Raw genomic sequence first — 27,392 nt, 5'->3', positions numbered from 1 at the left:
TAGTGCTCAATACAAATGGCTCAGTGGTAGCAGTCAGTTAATATGCATATATGTAGTTCCTATAACCCTAACAAACACACACACATGCACACATGGACCGCAAGGCTCCTCTTTATCAGGGCTGCTCACATTGGCACCGACACATGCATTGCCAAGACTGGCAGGCTACGGCCATGCTAATGTAGCCCGTTAGTCTAACAAAGGCTCAGGTCAATGGAGCCTCCAGTGGCTAATTGCTTCAGAGAGATAAGTGAGTTTGACGACGCAGCAAGGAACGGCTCAGCGAAAAGAGGCAGTGAGGGGGAAGATGTTAATGTCTTCCGTTCACTCCACCATCAATATCGGTCCTTTGCAGGCCTGCCACAAAATGAATATTAAAGACACTTTTGATTGTTTGTGCCCTTTTTTTGCTTGGTTTTACTGAATTTTAATAGACTGTGTTGTGGTGTTTTTGTCACATATTCTATGCTGGGTAAGAGTGTGGAGCTAATGCAATTAATCCCTACACCATCACCAGACAGCTAACCAGCTGTGGTAGCCAGTAAATTCACATGACCGTGTTTCACATATCTAATGTGCTGCACCAGAATACTGAATGAAGAAGACAGGCTACATTGTGTTCTCAAGTGAGCTAAGTGAATGATAATACAATAAAATGGAGTTTGACTGATATATTTTTGAGAGCTTTTGTGCACATTTCTGAGCCCATTTGAGTAATTATACAGTATGGTTGTTAGACTAAAGATTTGATCTCTTAAAGGAAACATTTTAACTAGAGTTGATTTGTTCCCTCTGATGTGACAGTGACAAGATAAGCAAGTGCCATCCGGCACAGATAACGCAGATCAGATCTTCTTCATCAGCTAATCTCCCTCTGACTTATATTAAATCAATGTCAGTTTCAGACAGCAGGACTAGAAGCCTGTTTTCTTCTACAGTGGCAAAGCTCTCTGTTCCTAGAGTTGACTCAAGTTGTCACACATCTTTCTGCTTCTGACAGACTCACTTCATCTGAAGATTACCATTCTCACTGAACATGAATCCTGAACCCACATTTCCTGGATATGGCTGGAGGCTAATACAAATTGGACTTGACAAAAGATGATGCATAAGCCAAGACACTGGTGTTTCATCCCTTTATTTCTCCCTCTCCAGGTACCAATTGCGTGAATTGCCGATGAGTGTGATGATGGACTATTGGAGGCGTTTGGTTTGACGATGCAAGTGACCTCTCGGGAGCCACCCAGGGTTAGTACAAAAACAAAAAAGACTTAAAAATACTCTTCACATACGCCCCCTCTCCCAAACACTACAGCTATACCTCTTTATCTCTGATTTTTCTTTTAGCAAGCTCATCATTATTCTGTTTTCAATTCTCACTCAGAATGCCTAACCTCTCTCTCTCATTAGCATGTTATTCTGTAGTCATGTTGGCCATGCTGTTTGTTTGCTTCAGCGTGTCCTGCCTTCCGGGTCCTACCAGTTGCGAACCCGTGGCGAGCAAAGCAACCAGTCTCCATGGGATGTTAGACCCCTGTTGACACATAAACTTCTAGTTAAAAGAATTTTTTTTTTTTTTACGCTGAAGAATGTTTATGTGTGGACAGTTCATACAGTGAATAGATTTTGCTCATTATTTCTTAAGGCAGCTTATTAAGAAAGATTTTAGAAATGGGTTTGAGGGGTTTTTTCTATGCAAAGAATGGACTATAAATTAACCCATGGATATGCATTGATGCCTGCTAAATTTGCATGCAATGCAACATCTCATTAAAGGTGAATATGGTCATATGAAATCCCTCCAAGATACCTCGAGGCCTCTTAGCAGGTTCAGTCGCCTCCTTTCTCATAAACTGGCAAAGGCAGTGGAGTGTGCATCCTCTCTGCTGCAGAGTTGGCCAGCCTGCACAGCAGTTGTAAATACATGTATGATGCACTTTGCAGATTTTCTTGTTAAATAGCGGTGACTTGAGACAAGCTGTGAATCTGTCCCTGGCAAGCGTGGGTGAAACTGAAGGTGGAGCTGCAGCATCAAACCCCAGCCACGAGGGAGCAGCGCAGCGCAAATTGTTCTCAAATATTGATTCTGCTGCAGAGAATGATGTAGGACGGAGGGAGCAAGGCGCCAGGCTCATCTGCAGAACATCAAACCTCTGGTGGTGGTGGTGATAGTGGTTGGGCGGGGACAGAGCCCTCATATTGTTTGATGTTGCACAGCTCTGGAGATATTTAGCCTCATGTTGGCTGTAATTAAGTTTTTCCACTTTCTCTTCTGATTCCAGCATTCAGTGTGTGTATGTAGGTGTGAGTATGTGAGTGTGAGTGCGTGGGTGGGTGGGCGTGAGGCTGTTTCAAGTTTAAATAAATACGTTGATGTGAATGTAGGTGTATTTGTTTGCAAGTCGGGCTGGTTGCTGAATGTCGTCGTATAACCACTTTAAATGGACCATTGTTGCCAAGATGCCGCTCTAGGAAAGAGGGCATTGTGGTGTGACTGGCCTAACCGCAGTGCTGCGCCGCAGGCCTAAAAATATTCCATGTCAGTGGTCCCGAGAGGGGGCCCAGTCCTATCCAGGCCTCTCAGTAATGAGAGAGTGGAGCTGCCTGCCACTGGTAGTCCTGCTGTCCCCCAGCTCCCTCTGGCTCAGAGCTCAGCACTGGGGCTGGAGAGGCAGCGTCTCAGCTCCCACAGATTTATCATTGCTCACAAAGCAGCATGTCTGAAAGCAGAGGCTCTCGTTCGCAGAAGAGCAGCCCCCAGTGGGCTTACCTCTGGGCACAATGACCCAACACATTCATGTAACAGAGAGGTAGACAGATACAGTTTGAGAATGAGATAAACATGGATTTGGAAAGTATGAGAGCAAAAAAGCAGCACACTAGTACAAACAACTGAGAAATAAAGAAACAGCATGCAGGACGGAGTGTGTGTAAACTAATTTAACTGTGCTGTCTTTCGTAAAATATGCAATGTAGCAGAAGACAGAGAGATTGCATAAGAGAGAAACAGAAAGAATTAAAGTAAAAGGGAGTGTAAGAGGCAGAATGGACAGAGATAATTGAGAGATGTAAGAAAGCTGTTTGGGGTACTACACTATTGTACTCAGTGCAGTAATGATCAAGCCCTGAAGGGAAAAAAAATATTTGCAAAGAGTTGAACTGTCATTTTCAGTGGCAATTATTTCAGTATATCTCTCTCAAGCATTGATGTAGAGGCGGATTGTGGAGGCAATCAATGTGCAATGTGTGCACAAAAACATATTGTATCTCCTGCTAAGACCGGTTAAAAGGACCCCTATTCATAAAATTGTCTTGTATTTACAGTGCTTATAAAGATTAAGAACTTGAGCATTTAGAGAGAGAAAAAAGAAAACATTCCCAATCAATTGAAATAACAACATAACGACAACTTGTCCTCCTCATTTGAACATTTTATGGGCCTCCTTTTAACACTTAACATAAGAGATGTCACAGACTGAATATAACAGATCAAAGATATTTTACTTTGAAGGCTGAGCTTGAAAATGTTTCTGGGCAAAAATGAGACAGATGAATCACACTTTGCTACTTCATATTGTATCAAGCTGTATGTAAGCGAGGCGCAATAATCTGGGACATTTTAACCAATAACTACTCAGGAATAATGGGGCGTGATATATATATATATATATATATTTATCTACTTCAAGTGTCAGACATTTTACAAAATGCTCACCTTCAATTTCATGTTAAATCCACAGCAAAAGATGGGAGATATCTAGAAAAACAAAACATTCCCAAACGCTTTCAACTAGTGCAAATATCTTACATGAATTTTTAATATGTTGTTATGATCCTACACTGCAATTCCTAATGAGAACTGCAAAATGACTCCCGCAAAACAGTCTTCATGGTGGCGACTTGACCCACAAGAGCAATTTGATGCTAATTTGCTATTTGCTAGTTATGAGCTGCTACCTCTTTCATTTCTCACAGATTATCTCCATTTGTCTCCTGTATGAGCTCTAAATGTTGACAGCAAGTCCGGCAGCACTCTAAGCATAGCGTTCAGTTCACATCTCACTCTCATCCACAACTGCTTGGTTGAAATATATACTTTAAAATGCTTAATCAGTGAATGTAACTGATCAATCCACACTTTATCCATTATTGGAAAATAAGAGTCCATTTGTGTCCAGATGTACCCTGGGTGTCCATGATTGTAGGCCGTTGATCTCAACAACCAGCATACTGTATATGCTTTTCATGTGGCTCCATGTAGACAAGTGCACGTAGTTTGTGATGTGTACATTTTATCCCATTGTTTTGTGATGGATAGCCTGACAGCGATCCTTTCCTTGATAATTTCCCCATCGGACAGTAAATATGTGTGAGTCATCCATCCTTCCCACATGGAGAGTTTCAGGTTTCCTAGTGGCTCAGCGGTTCTCTTGCTATCGTGTGACCTAAAGGAGAAACAATACCACAGATAAGAGAAGAGAATCAGTGTCACGGAGACATGTAATTACATAGAGTGACTCCATTTCCTACTTCACACTCGTTGAGTGAATGTTTCCATTTGAAACATCCAATCAGAGGTCAAAGGAGAATATTCCAAATCAAAACATTTGCTCTCTATTTCTGGCTCTATATCTTTTTCATTGGATTGAAAGCATTTGTTTGCAGTCTAGCAGGCTGATTTCAGGGACAAACAGTGTCTCGGCTGCTAAAATCTCCTGTATTTCACATGTCTTGGAACTGTAATGGTTCGTATACAACTGGAGAGAAAGTTGAAGGCATATAATTGAAGATGTATAGCTCTTGTTTTCCATTAACGAGCCCCATCTGATGTGCATTTATAAGGGGCAGCTATGCTCGTATATTAAAAAGAAAAAAGTTTTAGACCTGAAAAATGCTGTAAATGTTTTACCAAAAGGAGCAACATTTGAAATGGGACATATTAAAATATGTGTCTCATGGTTCGGTGTCTTCGCTGTGCCTTGTTAAACAGTGTTCCAGTGCCTTGGTCAGGCAATCTATGCATCCTTCTACAAAACACCTACGCTGTGTGGGAGTGAACCAGATGGACAAACACAGATCATCATGGTGAATGAGACACTGAGGTAGAGAAAGGAGATCATGGTTAGAAAGATGCAGGATAAAGAAAAGAGACACAGAGGGACTTAGAGGGCAGGGCCGTGCAAGCAGTTGCCAGGGAATCGATGTCTCATTGCAACTATCCTCACTGACATCTGCCACCGAGTCTCCAAGTAACTGCTCACCGGTCCCAAAGCACCTTGCAAATGCACAATTAATGTCCACTGATGCAGTCAGCCATTGGCTCCTCATTCCTCTCTCAGCTGATTGGCTAGTCAGACAGGGTGGGAGAAACAAAACAGAGAGAAAGGCAAAGAAGACAAGAGATGGCAGCATGCAACAGAATGAGGATAATTGAACCTATCAGTCCCAGAGTTGGTGTTAGGTCCAGGGTCATTAATTCCACTGCCTATGACTGAGCCCAGCACTGCCTCTGTTCCTCAGTCTATCCAACTCACCAATTTAATTATGACTCTTAATTGTAAAGCCTCTGTGGAAGGCTCCAGTCATAATGCATTCTAATGAATGCGACAGATGTTGTGCTGTTATGCCATCTCTCGAGCAATTACTCTTATGGCGCCTGCGCGGCCTCCCTCGCAACTGTTTCTTTTTTTGCATCTCACCTGTAAATAAACTGCACCTGCTGCATCCCACGACACGCACTCTGGCACGTACATACACATGCCCCAGTCATCAGTAACGCAAATTAACTTTCACACATCAACATTGTACAAAGGGCCATGAAGGACCCTCATTTAAATCAATTTATCTCATCTGAATAGTGTCGGTTTACATGCTACCACACAGCAATTGTGTGGGGTAGACAGTGTACATTGTTCTTGTGTTTCCTCCATCAGCTGTTCTGTCACCCTTGCCTGAGGAGATATAATTACAGCAGATTAGCAAATAAGGCTCACTGAGGGGCTTGTTTTGTTGATTAGCTCTGTATTTTCTTTGTAATTTTTATTGATGTTTGAAATTAGAGCACAGACGACGCTCATTTGTGGGCATCTTGAAGATCCAAACAACCTTTATTTGTAAGATAATTCTTCATTTGCTGGTAAGCACTTCTGAAATCCTTCTTTAAAAAACTTGCACAGCATGAAAAACTGCAGACATTAATTGAGGAAAGATGCTCCTTAGAAAATAAAAGCTGTTGAAGTGAAGATCATAGTCAATTCTAGCTACATCAAATGTTAGTCATGTTGGAAGACGCACAGTAATACTTTTGTTTATTCTTTCTGGACATCATCATATGTTTCTCTCGGGGCTTTTAGATGCAAACACTATCATGATGCTTTGTTGATTACAAATTAGAAGTTATAAAGAACTCTCCAATAATGTGAGTTGGCTCAATAGACATGCGGGTGATAATGTGCAAACACAGAAAACAGCACAAGCCGCAAATGAAAGGAAATTAGCTGCACGTGTCTAATTGCATATGCATAAAATGGACACACAGTGTCAGTAAATACAGTCTTAGACGCTGAGAGAAAGAAAGACAGGCATGCACACAGATCTGGACTCGCACACGTATATATGAACACAGAGATGAGAGTTCTTCTCACCTTGGTGGTTTTGACTTTGTTGCCAGTGCTGCAGGACCAGCCAGTCAGGTCCGGCAGGACCTTACACTCCTCTCCATCCATACATGGCTGCATGTGGCACCACCACTTCTGGGCTACGATGGAAGCTGAAGCAGCAAATGGATGTTAGGGCAAAAGAAGGACAGCAAGTTACTAAATGGCCACTAAAATATCATAAAGAGCACTGAATTGATCGCACAAGCCACGAATGGGAACATCACAAAAACATCACTATCACCAACACAAAACTCAGTAAGTTAGTTATACTCTACATTTGTTATTTCCTTCAAACTCCCAGCCAACATGAATTATTATTTCAGAATTACCAAAATAACCTGCTGCATACAGTGAAAACGTTACAGTCGCTGTCCATGGTGCTGATCCTGCTGCTGGTACGGCAGTCCAATCAACAGCCTGAACAGACTCTGTGACAAACACTCTGTTCAAACCTCCAGTATCTCTGAGCAGTCATGTGTTTTTTCATCTGTAATATGATTACTGTGATTTTCACTGGAGCTGAAATGTATAGCAGTTACCCCTTTTTTTCATTTTAATCAGATTAATGTAATCCCCCAATATGGGATCTTAAAGCTTGTACAGAACGATTGAGTGTGGCATCAGCAGGATAGAAAAAAAAACCCCAAAGACCTAAAGTAGACGAAACTGAGGAAAAACAACAACTGATTTCACCATCACACACCTACATTGGACACATTCAGTCAGATGCATCTGCCCAGTGAATTTGTATTTTTGCATCTGTGCAGATATATGAGTCACTTCCTGTAATTTAAATGAATCACCTAACTTGTTTCTTGTTTTTTTCCTATAATCAGTAAAACACAATGCACAGTTAGACAATGAGTCAATGAGTATTATTCCTATTGTTTAACACAGAGGGTACACCCTGGACTGGTTCCCTATTTATATCTCTGAAAAAATGAAGTGTCGATTTGCTGTATACCAATGTGTAATTGATAAAACACAGCTTGAGGACTTAAGAGCCTGATCTACAGTTAATCCAGTGTCAGAACCCAAAGTTTTCTCATGTCTTAGAAGCTGACACTCAAATCTTCCAGATAATCTGACCCACTGTCTAGACAGAAGACAGCCCGACAACTGAGAATAACTCAATTCAGTTCATCCATCCATCCCTCTGTCTCAAGGCAAAGAGAGATAAAAGAGCTCATCCATCTCCAACTTTATTAATCTGGTAGACTGGTGGTTTTAAGAAATTAATTTTGATCTCCTGTGACTATTGTTTGAAATGAGGTGGCATTGGGCAGGAAGAAGGGGCTTTCATCTGCATAACACAAAAGACAAATCCTCTCAGCCATCATTTAAGAGGAAAACACTGTGGCAGAGAGAAAGAAGGGGGAGAGGGGGAGGTAGACGACGCTAAACAATAGGTGTTCTCGGGAAAAAAAAACCCATCTTTGTAGTGTGGAATTGAGCGGCAAGGGGAACTGGGAGAGGCAGAGAGGCTGTTTGAGGATGACTATCACAAAGTCCAAAAGAGAGCAGAGCAGATTAAACAACGGGAACAGAGAGAAGGTGAGTAATGAACTGGAAAATAGGCAGCACAAATGCAACGACAGACATGGGAAGACACATAGGGAGAAGAAGAAAGCCGACGCCAAGTTTCCAAGTCACTGAAAAAAGAAACAAAAAAAAAAAAAAAACAACCTCCCAGTTATCGTGGGGCGTAATGTTGAACACAGTGTTATGAAACATGGGCACAGGGGCAGCAAGCAATTCTAAAAACCAATGGCTGTGTAATGCTCGTTAATGTGGCCATTATGGTGCCGACGACAGCGCTTTGCACTGCAAGACTGTTATTTAGTGCTAATGGGCATGGCCTCTGAGTGCCATTACGGTGTTAAGATCCCCTGCAGCTTATCTCACGCCATACTGGGAGGGCGGGGCAGGTATGACACACCAGCACCTACCTGTCAAAGTTAGAAAATTAACAGGCCTGTGATGGTCTGGTACAAGGCCTGTGATGTCATGGATAGTTCACATGTTGGACAGCACTTTGCACACTGGTCGTAACAGGTCAGTGATGAAAAGATTACAGAAGTACTTCTGAGATCATCACCTCTGGGACCACAGTTTCTTCTAAGCCCTGTTCACAGTAGGTGCCTTAAAAAAAGTCTCTTTATGCATGACTGTCTCTGAAAGCACAGCATGTCAACATTTGGAAATCTTTGTGCTGTTCGTGCTGTGTCATATGGGTACAACTACTCTTGTTAAAGTCTTATCTTGTAATCCATACAAAAACAAAAGTGTGAAAATGAGAAGTTGCGATTTCAAGCCCAACACATAATCCCCTCTAGAGCACAGTTTGTCATTTTTACACTTTAAGATGTCATGTGCTCTTTAATGAGCTTCAGAGGTGCTGGGAGGTGTGTTTTGTTTAACTTTACTCAGAGTCCGTTCCCCATTGTTTCCAGTCTTTATGGTAAGCTACTGTATGCCAAGAAGCTGCTGGTTGTAGCGTCACATTTGCTTTATAAACATGAGAATGATATTAATTTCCTAATCTAACCGCCAGAAAAAAAATTAAAAAATCAAATAAGCATATTTCCTACAATGTTGAACTACTCATGCATCCATTTACTTCATCGCCCCATCAATACTCACATTCACAAGTCGTTCATTATTCACATGTATTCACCATGTCTCAGAGAGCAGATAATACTTGAAAAGCAGTATGAGCTGTGATTTTTTTTAAATGACTGAGCTAATTTGAAATTGACTGCTTTATTTTCCCCACATTTACCTGGCTGTAATTTTTTCATTTGAATATTTGACAAGTGTGCTGGCAAGCACTTGAAATAGAAAGAAGATGCAAATTCTCTAGGAAAAACAAGTTTAACACACTGAGTATCTCTCAGCCTTCCTACTTCAATTGTATACTTGCCTCATTAAGAGTCACAAAGGCGCATATATGCTAATTAAATATGATTTACATCTCAGGCATACATTTCATCACAGTTGTTCTCAGCTCTTTACAATGGAATCTGCACCAAAAATGGCTCCCCTTTAAGCTTTCTCTCAAACTTTCAGGCGCAGTCTCGGCTGAGGGCAAACGTCTAGACAGCGCTTTGCTTAAGGTGCAGGTGATTAGACAACACAAAGGACTGGGGATATGTTATTCCCCGGGTTCTCGCTTTGTCTCTGGGGTTCTCTAAATAAGGTCTGTGGGGGTTTCACGCTACGGGGACGCCTACAGCTCTGTCTCTCCTACCACAGATCACAGCACATCAGTCTAACACACACCTGATAAATGTCACTCATTCTTAGGCCCACAGGGGTTATAGAATTTTGTTTTTTGCTTGAGTGTGTGTGTGTGTGTGTGTGAGAGAGAGAGAGAGAGAGAGAGAGAAACAGAGAGAGAGTGTGAGCACATATGCCAGCTGTATGAGCATTCACCCCATACATCATGTTCGTTTCTTCCTGCAACGCCGTCTGAATTGTCATTGTAATGTTTGTGACATCAAGTGGACAAAGTTGAAATTGCAGGCCTCCTCATCCACATGTTTGTCCTGTGTCTTTACGTGAACTCATAATTGATGTTCTGACTCCTGTGACCAAATATAAGCCTGCATGCATTATGTATGCATTGCCTTGTTAATGCTCAATTAACACATGCGGTAGAGGTAGAACACAACTCGCAGTCTCAGCATGCTAATAGGAAACACTAGTCGTCGCCCCCGCCTCCAAGCAAAAGCTTCCAACTTCTGCACATACAGGTAAAATAAACACAATAAACAACTTTACACCTTGAGCTTCTATAGTAGGAACTCAGAAAACAAGTGTAAATTAAGCTGGCATATTTCACACAAAGTCAATTTTATTTTTAAACCCCAAAATCACAAATCACAATGCCTCAGTGTGCTTTATGTAATTTATTCAAGATTATTAATTAGAACATTCCATCTATCAGTTCTTTTTAGAACCAAGTAAGGAAGGCAATGTGATGTCAGATCTGCCAACCTTATCTACCATCCAACAAAGACGTGGAAAACGTATGTCATGCGGTGAAATTGAATACGTCCCCAATTACGCATGCTCAGAAGGACTTCCTCCACCTGTAACCCCTTCATCTCAAGTCATTCAAGTCACATGATAAATAATAATTTATTAACCTTTGATATAAACCTAATTCACTGACTACATATCCCATTGTCTCATTCAAATGCAGCGTGTTTGATGTAAGGCAGAACACACTAATACAATATGTGCACTCAGGTGCAGAGCGTTTGCCCATGAATACTTTACAAAGGCACCGCCGGAGCTCACTCAGTGCAGAAAAACAAACAGCAAAAGGGAGTTTACTTTTACTTTGCATCTGTGTGTATGTGCATTAACGTGTGTCCGCGTGCCTGTCGTGCACACGTAGGCGCCTTTGTGTGTTTTGCGTGTGCACGAGTATGCAGCCCCCACTGTGCAGAAAGTGTCAAGCGTAAAAGCACAATCACAAGCAGTCCTGTGCCCCTTGCTCCCAGGTCATTAATATTTAACGGGAATATGATGTACCTTCATCACATACACACACAAACACAAACACACACACACACAAGAAGTTGGGGATGGACCCAGAGGTATGGATACCCCGAGGCATTGTAAGTGTTCCACTCAGTGATCCTGGAGTGCAGAAGCAGTTGGAGAGAGGCATCCATCTCTTTCTACAATGATTTACTAACACACTGTATCTCTCTTGCCGCAGCTCACACAGCCATGCCAGCACATCCAGGTATGCATGACGAGTAAACACTAGTGGAAAGTGCAGTGGAAAAACAGTCAGAAGAAGATTATATGCGGTGAACAGTTACATGGAGAAAATGACAAAAGCGTGGCATTATGGAGCAGATATTACAGTAAACAACAGCAGGTTGATGTGTGCTGATACACTAAACTAGATTTCTTAGCACAGCAATGAAATGCAGGTTTTTTGGGGCTGAATTCAACAAATCGCACACCAAACTAAATCCATTCACCCGGTGTTTTGATCAGGTGTCTGTGCTGCCTGCCTTTAACGCCCCTAGTTACGGTCCAAATAAAAGCATAAAGAGTCATAATCAATACACACTGCTAAAGGTTCAGAGATCGAGCCGAATATAAAGTGGTTCCATTTAGCTCAGCACGTGTCATCTACAACATTAAACTGCTCCTCACACAGTAATTAATTGGATGATTTTAAACTCTGAAAGTAATAAGAGCATCTAATGGTATTTTGTATATTGTTGTATCGATAATAACATTGATGTAGAATGTGAGGATTTCCTCAACTACACAGCACATGTGCACTACAGTGAGCAGTAACACACATACTGAGGTGAGGGTAGCTTTCTTTCTGGACATTGCACAGATTTACATTCCCTCCCCGAGGTATCCCCATCACACTCCAAACTAACCCTGTGAGCTTAACTAAACTTGGCAGAACCCAATTGAGACATTTTATTTATCCTGAATGCTGCTGCAGTAAAACAAAGCAGTGGACACACATTTTGTCTCTGCTTGTACAGGCTGGTTTGTTCCCCAAAATTTGAAATCTTTGAGACACAAACACACACATGGACCCAGAACATTTCTCCTGAAGAGTATTCTTAACAATACACAACTTGCATTTATTAGATATCATCAACTCTACCACCAGAAACACTCGGGTCTAGACTTTTCAAACAACCTTACTATTTACAGTATCTAAACCTAAGTGACAATAGTACACAATTAATTAAAAACTCAATATTTTGAAGAATGGGATTCATTTGAAAATTTTAGACTGACAGCAATGGGCCCCAATGCACAGCAGCCAGTGATGGGACCTGCTGCCATTTAGTCCTCTTCCAGCCAGCATCAATAATGTAACTCCATTTACACTGTGGCTTTTCAACAAGGCCTGGCTGCTGAGAGAGGGTTTGTCTTTTTCCATCAGCGCTCAAGCCTAAAAGGTGAGAGTAGCCTGCATGGATGTGTGTTTGTGTGCGTCAGACAGTGTTGGCTGAGGTGAGATCTTTTGTAACTGTGAACCCAGAGGTCAAACGTGACTCATGAGATAAATGCTGCTGAGCAATGGATTTAGAGGTGAGATGTGGGGACACAGGGAGGTGAGATGTGAATAGGAAATTAAAGAGCTCATGACTACCGCGATGGAGGAACTAAGCTGTTTGTGTGCATGCTTGTGTGGCATTTGCTGAGGGAGAAAAAGAAAGAAAAGGGTGATTAAGACCATGAAAAAGAATTTATCACTGAATGACTTTTTAGCAACACGAGAATAACTGTCGGTCTATTATCTTCTCATCATCTTCATTCCTCACTCTCAGCAAACTACACCGATCCTTTAAAGAAAAGTGAACAAACAAAAGCAAAGCATCAGGGCCTGTTCTGAAAGGTTTCACGTGGTTCCTTATTTATCCCAGCTTTCATTACAAAGCCAATCATCTTTGCTATGGTTGCCTGATTTTATCATTATCAAACGATCGTTCCCATCTAGGAACTCATCAAAGAGGTTAAACAACAAATCTACTTTTCTTATTGGGTGAAAATAGTGCTGAAATGAAGTAGAGGGTGTGTTTGTGTGGGAGATATTTGAATGAGAAAAGCTCCGTCTACTGGCCACATGCAGGAATAGCAACATGCCGGATGGATGTGGTGAGTCAGGCGCTCTGTGGACAGTTCTGATTACTAAACATGGAAGGAGTTTGGACACTTGAAGCTCATGCATGCTGCACAGGAAGCAAGCAAAAGTGTGTCAATTAGGCTGCAAATCAAAAACAAGAATAAATAATCGTTCATAATAATAAAAGTAGTTGCCCTAATGTTGTGTTTGGGGTCCTGGACACTGGACGAACATCTACAGCACAATATATTATATATAATATTGTTTTATCAGCTTTATACTTCTTTACTTTTCATGGATGAGAATTGCTCTTATAAACAACAGAAAAATAAGCTTTTAATTCTGTTTGGAATCTCAGAGAGTCCAGCTGTAAAACATGGTTCATATACAAGAGATTTTATATTCTGCATACAGGTATATAGAGAGTAACTGACCACATACTGACCAAATGTTTTTGTGTGTGAATGGAAAACCATATTAATATGCAATGTATTTGTTCAGCACTTATTTTTGTTGTCACAACAACGGTTTGCCTGTCACCATCAAATGTTCTGAGGCCAAGTTCTGCGAGAAAGAGAGGTGTTAATGCTCTTCTACATTTTGGGTTTTAATAGGGCATGAAGAACAGAAAAAAATAGTGCAGTGATTTATTTACAAAGCTAAATAAGTTTCATTTACCCTACTATATGGATAACTGAAGCACTACAGTCTTGGTTGACTGAGAGCTGGCCTGCTGCAGGAAGTCCTGGCCAGGGCAAAGTGAATAAGGTGTTTTTTTGTCTGTTTTCGCCCCCACCTTTTTTTCCGTATTATGGTGATAATGTGTTAATACTCTGTTTTCATAGGGAATAAATTAATCAAAACCTGTAGATATGAGTATCTGAGAAAATAAATCACATCTCATCAAAGTCTGTTGGTTTATCAGTCATGTGGGTCTGATAAACCACACACACACACCCGCCTAGCTGACTTAAACAGTGTGAATAACCTGCGACCTTCGGAGATTCGCTGGCTCCACTCACATATGAGACGACCATGTAACTTCCTGTAATACAGCGTGATTGGATCAGGTTGGCTGACACCGTGTGTGTGTCTGTGATCTCAGCTGAGCGTCTGTGGATGATAGGGGTCAGTGACACTGCTTGTTTCTCGCTGGGCAGGAGCTCGTAGATCGGACAATGAAAACGCAGCTGCAGCTTTCATCTGTCTATCACCACTACGTTCCCACATACAGGGCGCACATTAACAAGCGTGGCCACACTTATACGCATCAGTGCAAGCTGTCTGAGCAGAATTCCATGGATTTTTAATTTGCTCTATTTGACGTTGTGATTTTACACCTCTTTTTTTCCCCCTCAAAATTCTTGTTCTAAATTCTTTTTCATTCTTCACCGAAAAACACTTTCTTTCACACCATCTGTCATGTCCTCAAGTGGCCCGAATAGATGTGGAACGAAATGGTGTCCCAAATAAAGTTGTGTCTTCTATACTGCAGGGTAAATTTACAGTCTTTAAGCTGAGGCAGTCTCGGCTGGCAGCTGTCATTTATTTTCTCATACAGCATTAGAAGCCAAGGAAACACTGATGGTTTGGCTTCCATTACCTGCATTAGTGGCTTCCATTACTTTACATGTTGCGTGATCTCTTTCGGACAATAATAAATTTCAAATTAACTGATTACCATAAGCAAAGGTAATCATATGGTACCACGGTAAGACATGGTGGACATTTTCATGGTCTGAATTTCAGATAACTTTTGATTGTTTCTGTCTTTTTTGCTAATCCTCTGCCTGTCTCACCCCTTGTCTGTTACTTTATTGTGTGGCTTTGCTAAGAAGGATAGAAAGGCCGGATGTCACTTTTCCATCAGCTTTTTATGTTTTCAACCAGCTTTAAAAGGTTTAGCTCTGTTTGTGCCAGAAGAGGAGTTTCTTTCTCTTTGTTGTGCCTTAAAAAATCAGTTTTCACACCGAATCCAATCTGGCAGCAATTTAAAATAAAGTGCAATCTGTTGATTATTTCTGCAGTGAACCTATTTTTTATTTATGTGGCAAATATCTTAAAATGAATCTGGTAATAATTTATTTTAGTTTTTATGTAGGAACTTCAGAGATGCAATGTGACTAAAAACATTTTTATCCTCTTTGACCCTGTCAGATTCAGCAACGTGTCAGTCATTACTAATACATATTGTGCAGCCAAGCACTGTCCAAACATCCAAAACATCATTTCAAATTCTAAACATGGTCCCAAGGTTTGGCAGAATTGCTGCAGAACTGTGTGGAAACACATATAAAATGATAAGACATGACATCTCAAATGTTCTCAAACTGTGTGGCTTCATTGTAGTGTGTGCTGAAACAGGTTCATGCAGAATATAGTTTATATTTAACTGCTAGTTGAGGGTAAATTTAAAGAAAAGTTTTGGTTTCAAGCAGTTCGTGCAGCTGCAGGTGAAGCAGGAGGTGGAACTGCTACACGGACTCTTATAACCAGAATGACATTAGGAGGTTGCTCAATAAGCAGCCAGCAGAGTCAAAGTCATGTAGGAGAGACAAAAGTTTTTCTTCAAAATACTGAAAGTATTTAGCAGTATATTTTCAGTATAGGATGATGCTGTAGCATCTTCCTCTCACACATACACAAACACATTTGCACCTACTTGGAATGGTCGGGATTGCAGTGCAAATACAGTATTCACACACACACACATTCTCTCTCTCACAAACACACCAGGTTTTGAGTTTTTACCTTCCACACAGGAGGGTCTGGCTCTGGTGGTGCCAGCAACCTGCCCGGGGAAACAGGAACACTTGACGGTTTGAGAACGCTCCTCAATCTTATTCTTATTACAGCAGCGATGGATGGCCACCACCTCGCACGTCCCCTGCTTCACCTGGTATGAGACTGAGAGAGAGAGAGAGAGAGAGAGAAAAGACAAGAGGATGTGGGATTATTTGAAAATCATCAACTTTTACACAAGGCTATTTGTGTTTTGAAGGGTTCTTGCTCCAAAAAGGTGCAGTTTAATGTAGAGGCTGATCGACAGTGGATTTGCAAAGGCCAACAAAATAACAATAGCTTACTGCTGGAAAAAGCAGATTAATCAACCGATATCAACCCACCCTCCACAAAAAAACAAAACTCATGCCGTCAGAACTGAATAATCGTTGAATTTATTTATTAGACTGAATAGCTAACTCAAAATAATAAAGACCTAAACAAACAAATACATCTGGATCACTGAACACTCAACTCAAAGTAATGAATAAATAAATACACAACTGATTAAACCATAAAACCATAAAAAGGTGTGAGAGATTTTTTTAGCATTTACTTTCCCTCAAAGTTAGTAATTCTAGTTAAGAAGTTGGAGACTGTGCATCCATCAGCCACTATCGGAGTTCCAACGATATCATAAAGCATTCACTCGGCATCAATTAATTGGCTAAACCGATTAATCATTACGTTTAAATTCTAGTAAATGGTTGCTGAAAAGACCAATCACGTGTACTCTGCAACAGTTTCCCTGAAGATTAAACAAATCTCCTGAATTATTTACTTTTGTATAAACTCCTCTAGTTATTCCAGTCTCATACTCTTCAGTGATGCTTTGCTTTTATTCTCAGCTCAGTGCCCTCATTAACTTACACACAGAGGTGTCATTGTTTTTGTAATTGTGTGCAGAAGGAAAAAAAACACAAACAAAGGAGAAAATGTTGAAAAAATAATAATTTCTCTGGGATTCTTTCAGGCATAACGAACCACTTGATCTTCACATTTTATGAGGGAGTCGTGTGGTCGAGCAGCCAGCTATTAGGACTTATGGGTTTTGTGTTTGTGTGTGTGTGTGTGGCGCTGCATTCACACACGCCGAATGTTTTCTGTCTCTTTGTGTATGTGCTGGCTTCTCTGCGTTTGTGTGTCTGTGCTTGTGATCCTGAAAGAATAATTGCTTTTCACCTGACACCTTCAACACGCAAACAGCGTCTAATCTCCCTTGATTATCTTCACGTGTCCCTGGGGACCCTGGTCTGCTTAATTATAACGTTGTCTTGACAGAAATGGGACAGAAGGGCACACTTAACTTAAAGTAAATTTTAACGCAAAGCTCTCTGCCTGATGGCAAAATATGTCTTTATGTCCTCCTGTGTGTGTCTGTGTGATGTTACTGAAACAATATGCTTTTAATTAGAATTATTTCTGTTCAATCAAATTGTTCAAATAATCTGTGCTTTTCTCACCCTCACTCCTCCTAAGGGAAATATCTTTTGTTATACAGACTAGACTCCTTGTGCTTTAAGATATATGGCTTCTTAGCAATCAAAAGAACTTGCGGGGAGAGTCTCTCTGATGGCGTCCGGTCTGTTCACATGCAGTCCAACAGCACGAGGACGCTCTGAGGATAACGTGTGAATAGGCTTACATTGCATGTTGACGTTCAGAAGCGTGGAGTGTACAATGTCTATGCCGATGTTACATTTCACTCAGCACATTCAAATTTTCAATCTCTAAGGAGGAGGGTTTTGTTGCCACCTAAAAGGAAAATGTGCCAACAACAAATGTTGGGCAAAAGTCTTAGTGTATCTAATCTTTGGTTATGGTTTCTGAACAGATTCCAGCCACCTTATCTCTGCTCTCAAAGCTTGTTGTGCACTCCTGAGAGTGTCTGGCACCGTTTTCCCAAGCACAGCAAACCCTCCTGGCGACATTACTACCTATAAGCCTCTTTACAGCCCTGGAAAAACCTTCGTTATACTGTACCGTAAGCCCAGATTTCATTTATGTACGTGACTTAGCCAGACTCCAAAACTTTCATGCTCAGCTCAATGAGCTTTGTAGGCAGACACAAAAGTGCACACACACACACAGCTGCAAACACACAAGCATGAGCATGCACGAAGCACGCACACACACTCTGTAGAGGGTTCCATTTCTGCAGGCCATGGCCCCTCTCATCCTTTCTGATTTAAAGTTTGTTTGTTCACTTCTCCAGAGAGCCCCATCAATGATCCCAGGCTCTCTGAGGGCACCCCTACGCTATCATCCCTCCACTTTCATTTCCCTCACTCCTCTGTCTCAGGCTCTCCTGAGGCCAGAGCAGCTGCTGGATTACCCCCACATGCACACACACACACACACACACACACACACACGCAAGCAAAAACATATAGCCTATATCTACTGATAAAAACCTGGAATATAGTAAAACAGAACAGAACTCAATGGGACAAGGGTTATCAGTGCAGCCTTAATTACACCAGTAATAATCACAGAGAAATTATGTTTAAAAAAAAAAAGAAAATCTAAATCAAACACAGTCAAACAGTCTTTGTTTTAATCAGATGTGTGCCCTCATTATCTTACACTGTACTCAGAATTAATTCTCTGTTAGCACAAAGCGATGGCTGGTTAAGACTGGTCAATGGGCTGGCCTCATCTCAGAAAAAAGCTGCTTGTTAGTGAGAAACAAAGAGGGGGACAGAGGCAGTCACACAGGAGGAGGAGAAGTCTTGTTGCAGACAGCAGAGAGAACAAAGCCTCCTGTCGGCATAATGAGGTCAGAAGGTTCACAGGTCTCCTCGCTTTATTGCCTACATCAGCCAAGACTGTTTGTATTTTAAAACTGTACAGCTTTGAGGATGAGTGTGGGCAGAGGAAGATAAACCCACTTGAACGTCATTGACAATACACAGACAAAAGTATTAGGACACCTGATCATTACACCAACATAGACATAGACAGCTTTGCAGCTATAACAGCTTCTGGGAAGGCTTTCCACAAGATTTTGGAGTGTTTCTGTGAGAATTTTTGCTCATTCATGCAGTAGAGCAATGGTGAGGTCAGGCACTAATGTTGGACCTGGAAAAGGCCTGGCTCACAATCTCTGTTCCGTTCTTCCATACCAAGCTCATCCAGCCATGCCTTTATGGACTGGGACAGAGTCATGCTGGAAAAGAACAGGGCCTTCCCCAAACTGTTGCCACAAAGTAAGCATAGCATTGTCCAAAATGTCTTGGTATGTTGAAGCATTAAGATTTCACTTCACTGGAAGCAAGGGGCCGAGCTCAACCCCTGAAGAACAACCCCATAAAGAGGTGTGCCTGGATACTTTTGTCTATATAGTGTATATTTATTTTATACGTTTGTCCAGCTTTGAAGGTTAGTTTAAATCTCCTTATATTATTATGCTTATATCTGAAAGTGATTTCTGTTTTTCAGAGAAGATGAGTTGGGGGACCTTTGTTGGGTTTTCTTGCAGTTTTCATTTGCAGCTTAATGAGAAAAGAGAGACAAGGTGCTCCCCTTACAAATATTTTAGAAACCTTTCCTTCATGGTCAGTTCAAAGGGACACTCAAAACAACTTCAGTGTGTTTCAGATGCTGCTGTTTCAGATGACCTTCATCACAAACTACCATTAACTGGAATAAAATGATGAGTAAAATGTGTGGTTCTTTTTGCAGTCTGCCAAATATTCTGACAACTTAAGAAAGAATTTTACTTCAGTGAGATTTATATCAGCCTGAAAAGTTAAAGGAAATCATGAGCAGCGATAAAAAGGAGAGCTGCAAAAGAAAGCTGAAATGATTTTTATTCTCCATTTTGCTGTGCTTGCGGCCAGTTGCTTTGTGTGAGCGCAGACATGAAATGAGTGTGCATCTGAAAGACCTAGCAAATTAATTTTTTCAGGACTGCAATGAGCTACAGCCAACACATGTATCGCATCATATCTCAAAATATTGATGTCTTTAATCTTAGAAGTTTACAAAAAATCCAATATGTTACAGCTTGAGAACTTGAAAGTAGATGGACGCTCCAATACGTGCATAAACTTAGTGTATGTTTAAATCGTGTTTTTGAGCTTGTAAGTGTGGGTCTGTTTGGAAGCAGAGCTGTGGGTCTTTGAAGAAGCAGGAACGCTATGAATTGTACCCTTGAGCATCCAAGGTATGTAATCAATCAACAGAGGTTAGAGCCATAAAGAGTTTACAGCCAAATCTATTTAATGTGAGAGAAATAAACTCAAACCACCCACTCTTGTTGTCCAGGATCAAGAGGTTTAAAGCAATTTCTTGTCTTAAACAATCTTTCAGCAATCTCATAACACAAGCTACATAACGCCTGTGCATAATAAACATATCTGTATGTTTTGGTTGTGGTGAATTACAAAACACAGATGAGGCAGGAGCATTTTGTATTCAATTTGATTGGACTTGGCGCCTACGAGCTACTTCCGCATTATCGACTATATGGTCTCCTGAATGCTAACCTCTGCATGCTAACAACACAGTGCTAACATGGTGATGTTTAGCTTTTCCAAAGTGGTGGGTCAACGAACAGACAGATAAACCTATATGAACAGACCAACCTACTCTATATAGACAAAAGTATTCGTATGTATGGGTTTGTTTTTCAGGGGTTCTTAATACCAAGACACTTTGGACAATGCTATGCTTCCAACTTTGTGGCAACAGTTTGAGGAAGACCCTTTTCTATTTCAGCATGACTGTGCAAGGTCCATAAAGACATGGTTGGATGAGTTTGGCGTGGAAGAACTTGATTGACCCGCGCAGAGCTCTGACCTCAACCCCATCAACACCTTTGGGATGAACTGGAATGGGACTGCAAACCATCAGAGCCTGAAAAGCATCAGAGCCTGACAACACTATAACTCTACTGCACAACTGGGCAAAAAATTCCCACAGAAACAGTCCAAAATCTATTGACAGGACACGTCAAACTACAAACATGGTTAATTATGACTCAACTATGAATTTTTGATTTTTGATGATGGCTTGTTCCATTTAGAACAGATTGCTCATAAATGTTTCATGATCGGAGCAGCCATATTATCCTACAAAAATAGCTGTCAGACAGCAAAAGTATGATTTTTTTGAAAGTGAATTTTCAGAAGACATTTAGGGTTCCAGAAAAGAACAACATGAAGTCCCTTCAATATCTTGCAGTGGTCAAAACCAGTAAGTCTGAATCAAAAAATTACAAAACCAAGACAAATCCAAGACATCAGAAAAGTGCAGTCTGGAGTGCCGATTGAAGTACTACAGCTGAAGTGTGAGCCTTTTCAGTTTTGCCCTCCCTCTACCAGCCCCTTTTTAGAGTGCTGTTCCCTCTCACCCCTCATCTGCTTAAGATTCATGTGTTGAGCGGTCACCCTCCAGCTATATACACATAATAACAGTGTATCTAATGTCTCAATGTTGCCTTTAAACCATTCTGTTATGGCCATCTCAATGTAATAGAGCCCAGCACACGCAGAGATGAAAAGACTTCTCAAGCATGGCTAAATGCTTCTATTCCCACGGCAGGCAAAAGGAGGTGGGATGGGAGGCGAGGGAGGGGGGTGAGAAGGTGAGGGGGCTGGCAACAGTAGCTGGGCAGCCAACAAACCAAGCCACCTTGAACTGATGGGTTAGTCAGGCGATTGATGTAGTCTGACAGACACAGGCAAGCGGGAGCATTGTGCAATTTATCAAAAAGCTGTGTCTTTCCCCTGTCAATACCTTGACAAGCATGTCCACTGCTATGAAAGGCAAGATATCTCGTAAATCTGTCGGAGGTGCCAGAGTCAATGTAGAAGGTACAAACTGTACATCTCTGTAGGGACATGCAGGTAAGTTTCAAGAGAGCAAGATTACAGTGATCAGTGGTGTGGAACAAGATGGGAAACCATGTCAAATATCTCCCCACATCCTCTACAACAAATCAGCATAATTACATATTACACCTACTTTCTGAATCTCCAAATGGTGCTTTATTTTATTATTTACAACACTGCCTCTTGTCTTTTTTTATTTGCCCTCTTACCTCTCCTCTTCCTCACTCGCCGCATCTCCTCCTCACCCTGATCCTACACAGCCCATCAATCCTCCTGACATTATCAGTATTAAGCAGGCCCACAGGTTTTATGCTAATTGTCATAACAGGTCGCTCGTACGGCTGAGTACTCCAGCACAACAAATCTTTCCCCAATAAAACCTGCCCTCGAAGTCCTTGTCAGAGCTATTTTTTTAAAGAGACATCTTCTAAGCAGCCCAGATGAGGACACGGTGAGTAAACCCACGTGAAAACACATGCAAACAGTTGTGTCTAGAACAAGCACCCTTGTGCACATACACATAATGAGTATGGCTGTAGCCTTGCCACAAGTCTTTTTTCCACGTGCGCTGTGTACTTTCTTGAGCCAAAGAGAGCACACAGGGTCCCATTAATGCTCCATGAATTCATGAAGAAAGGGATCTCTGGGAATTTGACATATAACTTGTGATCAACAGCATACTGAAGCAGGGATTAGCAATAGAAAAACATTAGCATTGGAAAAAGCATTAGTTTTGCACACTAAAGTACATCATTTCTGCAAGCTAGTGACTGAACTGCTGGTCTCAGATAATCAAATTTCATGGATTCAAACAAGAAAAGAAAAAAAAGCCTTATGAGAATTTCTATGCCTGAAATTGAATTGTCAAAAATACAGAGAATGTTGCTCAAAGCTGTAAGAGCACAACCAATCACCTTAAAAGCAAAAAAAAAAAAAAAAAAATGCACACAATTGCTTGCCTTGCCAACTCCTGGAATGCATTTTATTGTGGGAGCTGCTTATGAACTGCTTCATGTAATTGTCATGATATATGCAGTACTTGCAATCTGCAGGTCAGGAGAAATGCAACAACAATTGCCAGGTGTCATGTGCTACAACTTGCAGTGTTGTAGTAAATCAAAAAGAAACCAGATTCAAATTTTCTTACATTTATTTAAAGTGACAAGTGTCAGCTGACTTTCAGTACCTGCTTTTCCATTATAGATTTGTTCTTGAGGTGAATTTCTGTAAAATTATAGCTTTCCTCTAAAAAATACTATTGAGCAAATGACACCAACAAAAAAAAGAAAAGAAAATCTACTTATTTCTAGGGAAGCATTTTTTGACCTCTAGAGCCCTCATGTGGTTGTATATGGTACATCACCAGCAGCATGGATCAAACAAATCCCTAAATGACCTGAGAACAAAACAGCAGTAAAAACACTTAAGTAGAAAACACGGAAAACTTATCTTGCAGTCATAATTTACAGCCAATTATTTTTCAGCCTCCAACTGCTGTGTTTGTCATGGTGATATTCTTAGCCAACAAGTCCTAAACTTCCACCAATTAAGGAAAACCCTCTTTTGAAAAGCACCAGTCAGTTTGGGAGCGACTCGAGCGAGTCATCCTGTTTCACAGCGAGAGTGAAACGAGAAGGCAGCAGACACCCATGCTGACCTTCACAATACACAAGGCCTGCAATTAGCAGTGTCCCTGCCGTAAGCAAGCTGCCTCCTCTCCGTCAAAAGCAAACTAATACAATCACTAGCTGCACAGGCTGGATGCTGGTAGCATTTCTGAGGCACATAAAGGTCACCTTGCAAAACACGGGCAGTGAGATCGTAGAAACCAAGAGATAATTAAGGAAATTGTCATAATTAAGTGTGAGAAGGAGGTGAGTTGGAAGGTTGTCGCCAACAAGTCGAGGAGCAAGACGCTGTGACTCAGCATACCGTCCCTGTTGCCAACCCCAGTGAAATATTAATAAGATTGTGTTGGTCATTTATTGGTTGCGGGGGAGTCCTGTCTCCATGACTTATGGAAATTAAAGAAAAGATTTAGCTGGTAGGCCTCAATTAAGTCAGTGCTGGCTATGGTTTCTATCTTTTATTTTTGGATTGCTCGGGGAATAAGTGAAGTGGCGCTTTGGTTGAGGACCGCAGAGCCATGCATATTAAAGTAGGCATTGACAATTATGAGCCTGAGGATTATAAGTCATGAGCCTACATGGCCTCTTATACATGAAGCTATCTTATAGCAAACCCTAAACCACTAACAATCAGGATGCTTGAGAACAACAGCATCGTCATTGAACTGTTGGATATCTGCAAACACTCTGAACAGATCAGATCACACCCACACTGATCTATTTGTGTTGACAGCTCCTGACAGCTTAAGTGCCATTTGTATCTGTATGGGTTCAATCACTCAAACAGAAGTGTGTGTGTGTGTGTGTGTGTGTGTGTTTGCATCCAAGCTCAAAATGAGGTCTCGTCTAGATTATATTATGTCATACTGAGGGACAGAGCAAATTGTTGCCCGCTCAGCCCCCTCCTCGTGGATCAGGATGACTCAGTCAGCGACAGGCTCGGGAAACATGTGTTGTACCTTTGCAGTGACAGTGTAATTAACCTCTCGTGGTGCTGGAAGGGGGGTTCGAGGCAAGACCTGGTGTACCTGTCGGTCCCCGATGGTTACGGCTGCCAGCGGACACCGGGTCAACGCAGAGCATCGCCAAGGCAACGAGCAAGGCCACCTGCAAAGGCCAAGCTGACCTTCCCCACAGTTTCATCCTGAGAGAGGGAAAGAAGAGAGGGATAGAGGGACAAAGAGGGAGAAAAGGGGAGCAAAGAGGACGAAGAGGGCATGAGAGGGGGTCAGAACCTCACCTCCCCAAAAATAGACAGGAGGCAGAACAGCACAGCAAACAGAACATATTGCTTTTTTCTGAACAAGTTGAAACAATATGAGAGGTGAGCCAGCAAAGGTCAAAGGAAAAAACGACAAGCTCAAGAACAGAGAGGACCCAAGGAAAATATTCTTCCAACACAGACACTCGTACTGAGGGTATGGCTAACTTACAAGCTGTGTCTGTGTGCTACCGTAAAGATTTGTATCAGTGGTTATTCTGTGGGCAAGGTTTACAAATCAATCAGTTATTCATCTTTTTCTATAAAATCTCTGCAAATAGTGAAAATCTTCCATCCATCCATCCATTCATCCATCCATCCATTTGCTGATAAATTTTGCACAGATCACCTCATCATTTGTTTCACTGATAGGTTTGGTATTTAATGGATTGACCAGTAAATTAAAAGATAATAACTGTGATAATGTTTGATTTATTTATTTTTATATTTATTATTTGTTTATTTAATTATTTATTTAGTATATAATTATTTATGAGTTAAGTATTAAGTGTTGGTTTTCTCTGTTTTATATCCATATGGGTGGTGTATCGCTCGGGTTTTTGAACAAAACAAGCAATCAGAAGAAGTCAGCTTGACTTCTGGGAGCTTGTGGTAAGAATTTTCTGGACAAAACAATGATTCATCTATATTTTTTTTTTTTTCAAAAAGAGACAGATTCATCAATAATGAAAATAACCCTTAGCTGCAGCATTAAATTTTTTCTAGGGTTTATCTTTCCTGCCATCATGTGCATCTGTTCAGGATGTCGTCTCACCTGTTGGTCGTCTCTGCTGTCTTTGATCTTTCTTCCACTCAGCAGCTCCTCTAAGGACAGGGTGTACAGGCCATGGCTGCATTCACTCACACCTCAGCCCTCCTCCTCTTCCTCCTCCTGCTCCTCCTCTTCTTCCTCTTCCTCACCACAAACAGAAGAAGCCCCCTGGAGAGAGGAGGTACAAAGACATTTGGTCAGAGAGGCCAGCCTGCCCTGGGGGTTCCTCAGTGGCTTCCGATGGCCTTGTATGAAGGTCTACACATACACACATGTACACACACACACACACGCACACACACAGGTAGAGATGTGAAGGCCTAGATTCTGTCAGATGCATTGTTTACAATGGGTTCACCTACCCCCAGGCTGAATGTGATCCCCTCTCTCTCCCTCTCTCACACAAACATGCACACACATGCACGCACACATCATGTACATACACACACAGAGATCGACGCACTAAAACAGTGTACATAATAACACTAAAACTTGATTCCAAATGGTTGCACATAAGAAAGACACACAGAATAACCTCATATCCAAAACATTCACTGGCAGCAAATCAGATGATCAAACAAGCCATAAGCACAAGGTGATGTTCCACACACACACATGTACAGTACATTTGCACAGTGTTTGCAAGGTAAATTCAAACAGTGTCGAAGGACAGCAGGAGAGACTCTCCCTAATTACAGCTGAGTGACAGCTTCTGATGCATGTTCACATCTACACACACACACACAAAGAGAGAGAGAGAGAGAGAGAGAGAGAGAGAGAGAGAGAGAGTAAATTATCACCCCGAGAGTGTGTCAACACACCTCTCTTGACAAAGGGACTAACTCTGCAATATAAATGAAAGACAACAGATTCACATTAATAACAAAATGTTCTCTCCACCCCATACCTTCATTATTCATCATGACTCATTGATATGCCGCTCAGTCTGCTGATATGTTCAGGAACTTCCCGCGAATGTGTCAGCCCCAGCCAAATCTGATACCTCAACTGAGCCATTAGTGTAGTGCCACTGCCCCCTGGTGGGGAAGAACCCAACAGCAACAGCCACAAATGAGTCAAAGATTCCAAACAGATAACCTCTGGAATCGAACAAAGATTTCTATAAAACAGAGGAACAAGCAGGTCAAGGAAAGCAAAAAATAAATTAATGGGTGTTGCTGTTTGTGTCTATTAACAAAGATGAATAATATTTCAAAACAACATCAAGCAGTGACTGAGGTCAGAGAAAAACGTAAGATAAAAAGAGGGCATGAAATGAAGAGAGAATGAAAGAAAGGTTATAGAAAAGGATAAAAATTAAGAAAAAAAAATTAGAATTTTAGAGGCAGTGGGAAAATTAAGAAATAACAGTTTAATTGTGAATAATACAGTATATTATGCCAGCAGAATGTTACACACACACTGCAAAAAGTAGGGGATGTGTTTGATTGTGTATACTGAGGGTCTCTTGTGTTTGCAATCCTGCAGGGGAAGTGGAATGCAAATGCAAATGTCAAAGCCATCTTTACAGTGGAGTGAAGTGTTGCAGCCATACTGACATTCACAGCATTTTGTGCATTTTAAATTTGCACGATACAGTGTGTGTTTCTTTGTTTGTATGCAGCATGTAACTGTGTCCATGTATTTGTGTGTGTGTGTGTGTGCTTCATTCCAGGAGGCCTTCAGTATGTGAAAGTATGCGAGGTGCATGTGCTGTGCGTGCAGCGTGATTAGGCATGCTGCATGGCAACACAGTAGCCCATTTCTTATTCTCTTTTTAAAGGCTGGGCTATGGTACGCATTTTTATCAGCTTTGTTCTCTGATACAC

The 27,392-nt window shown here is 41.3% G+C and overlaps 1 protein-coding gene across 3 annotated transcripts in view; it reads right to left on the bottom strand.

Annotated features, from left to right (window-relative positions):
• Positions 1-3,418: 3,418 nt before the first annotated feature.
• Positions 3,419-27,392, bottom strand: part of tafa4b (TAFA chemokine like family member 4b) — a 38,186-nt gene continuing 14,212 nt past the window's right edge. For 2 of the 3 annotated variants that reach the window (XM_046384546.1, XM_046384547.1), the window contains exons 2-6: positions 25,567-25,731; positions 24,559-24,674; positions 16,036-16,191; positions 6,645-6,769; positions 3,419-4,445 (exon numbers count right to left, since the gene is read on the bottom strand). In XM_046384546.1, coding sequence (XP_046240502.1) covers positions 4,434-4,445; positions 6,645-6,769; positions 16,036-16,191; positions 24,559-24,673 — 408 coding nt within the window. In that variant the 5' untranslated portion in view covers position 24,674; positions 25,567-25,731 and the 3' untranslated portion in view covers positions 3,419-4,433. Of the gene's footprint in view, positions 4,446-6,644; positions 6,770-16,035; positions 16,192-24,558; positions 24,675-25,566; positions 25,732-27,392 lie in introns of those variants that run through there. The other variant, XM_046384545.1, reaches the window with a different exon arrangement.

This window comes from Scatophagus argus, chromosome 3, assembly GCF_020382885.2.
Source record: "Scatophagus argus isolate fScaArg1 chromosome 3, fScaArg1.pri, whole genome shotgun sequence".
In the NCBI taxonomy this organism is placed as follows: domain Eukaryota; kingdom Metazoa; phylum Chordata; class Actinopteri; family Scatophagidae; genus Scatophagus; species Scatophagus argus.
This window is presented reverse-complemented; position numbering and strand designations above follow the sequence as displayed.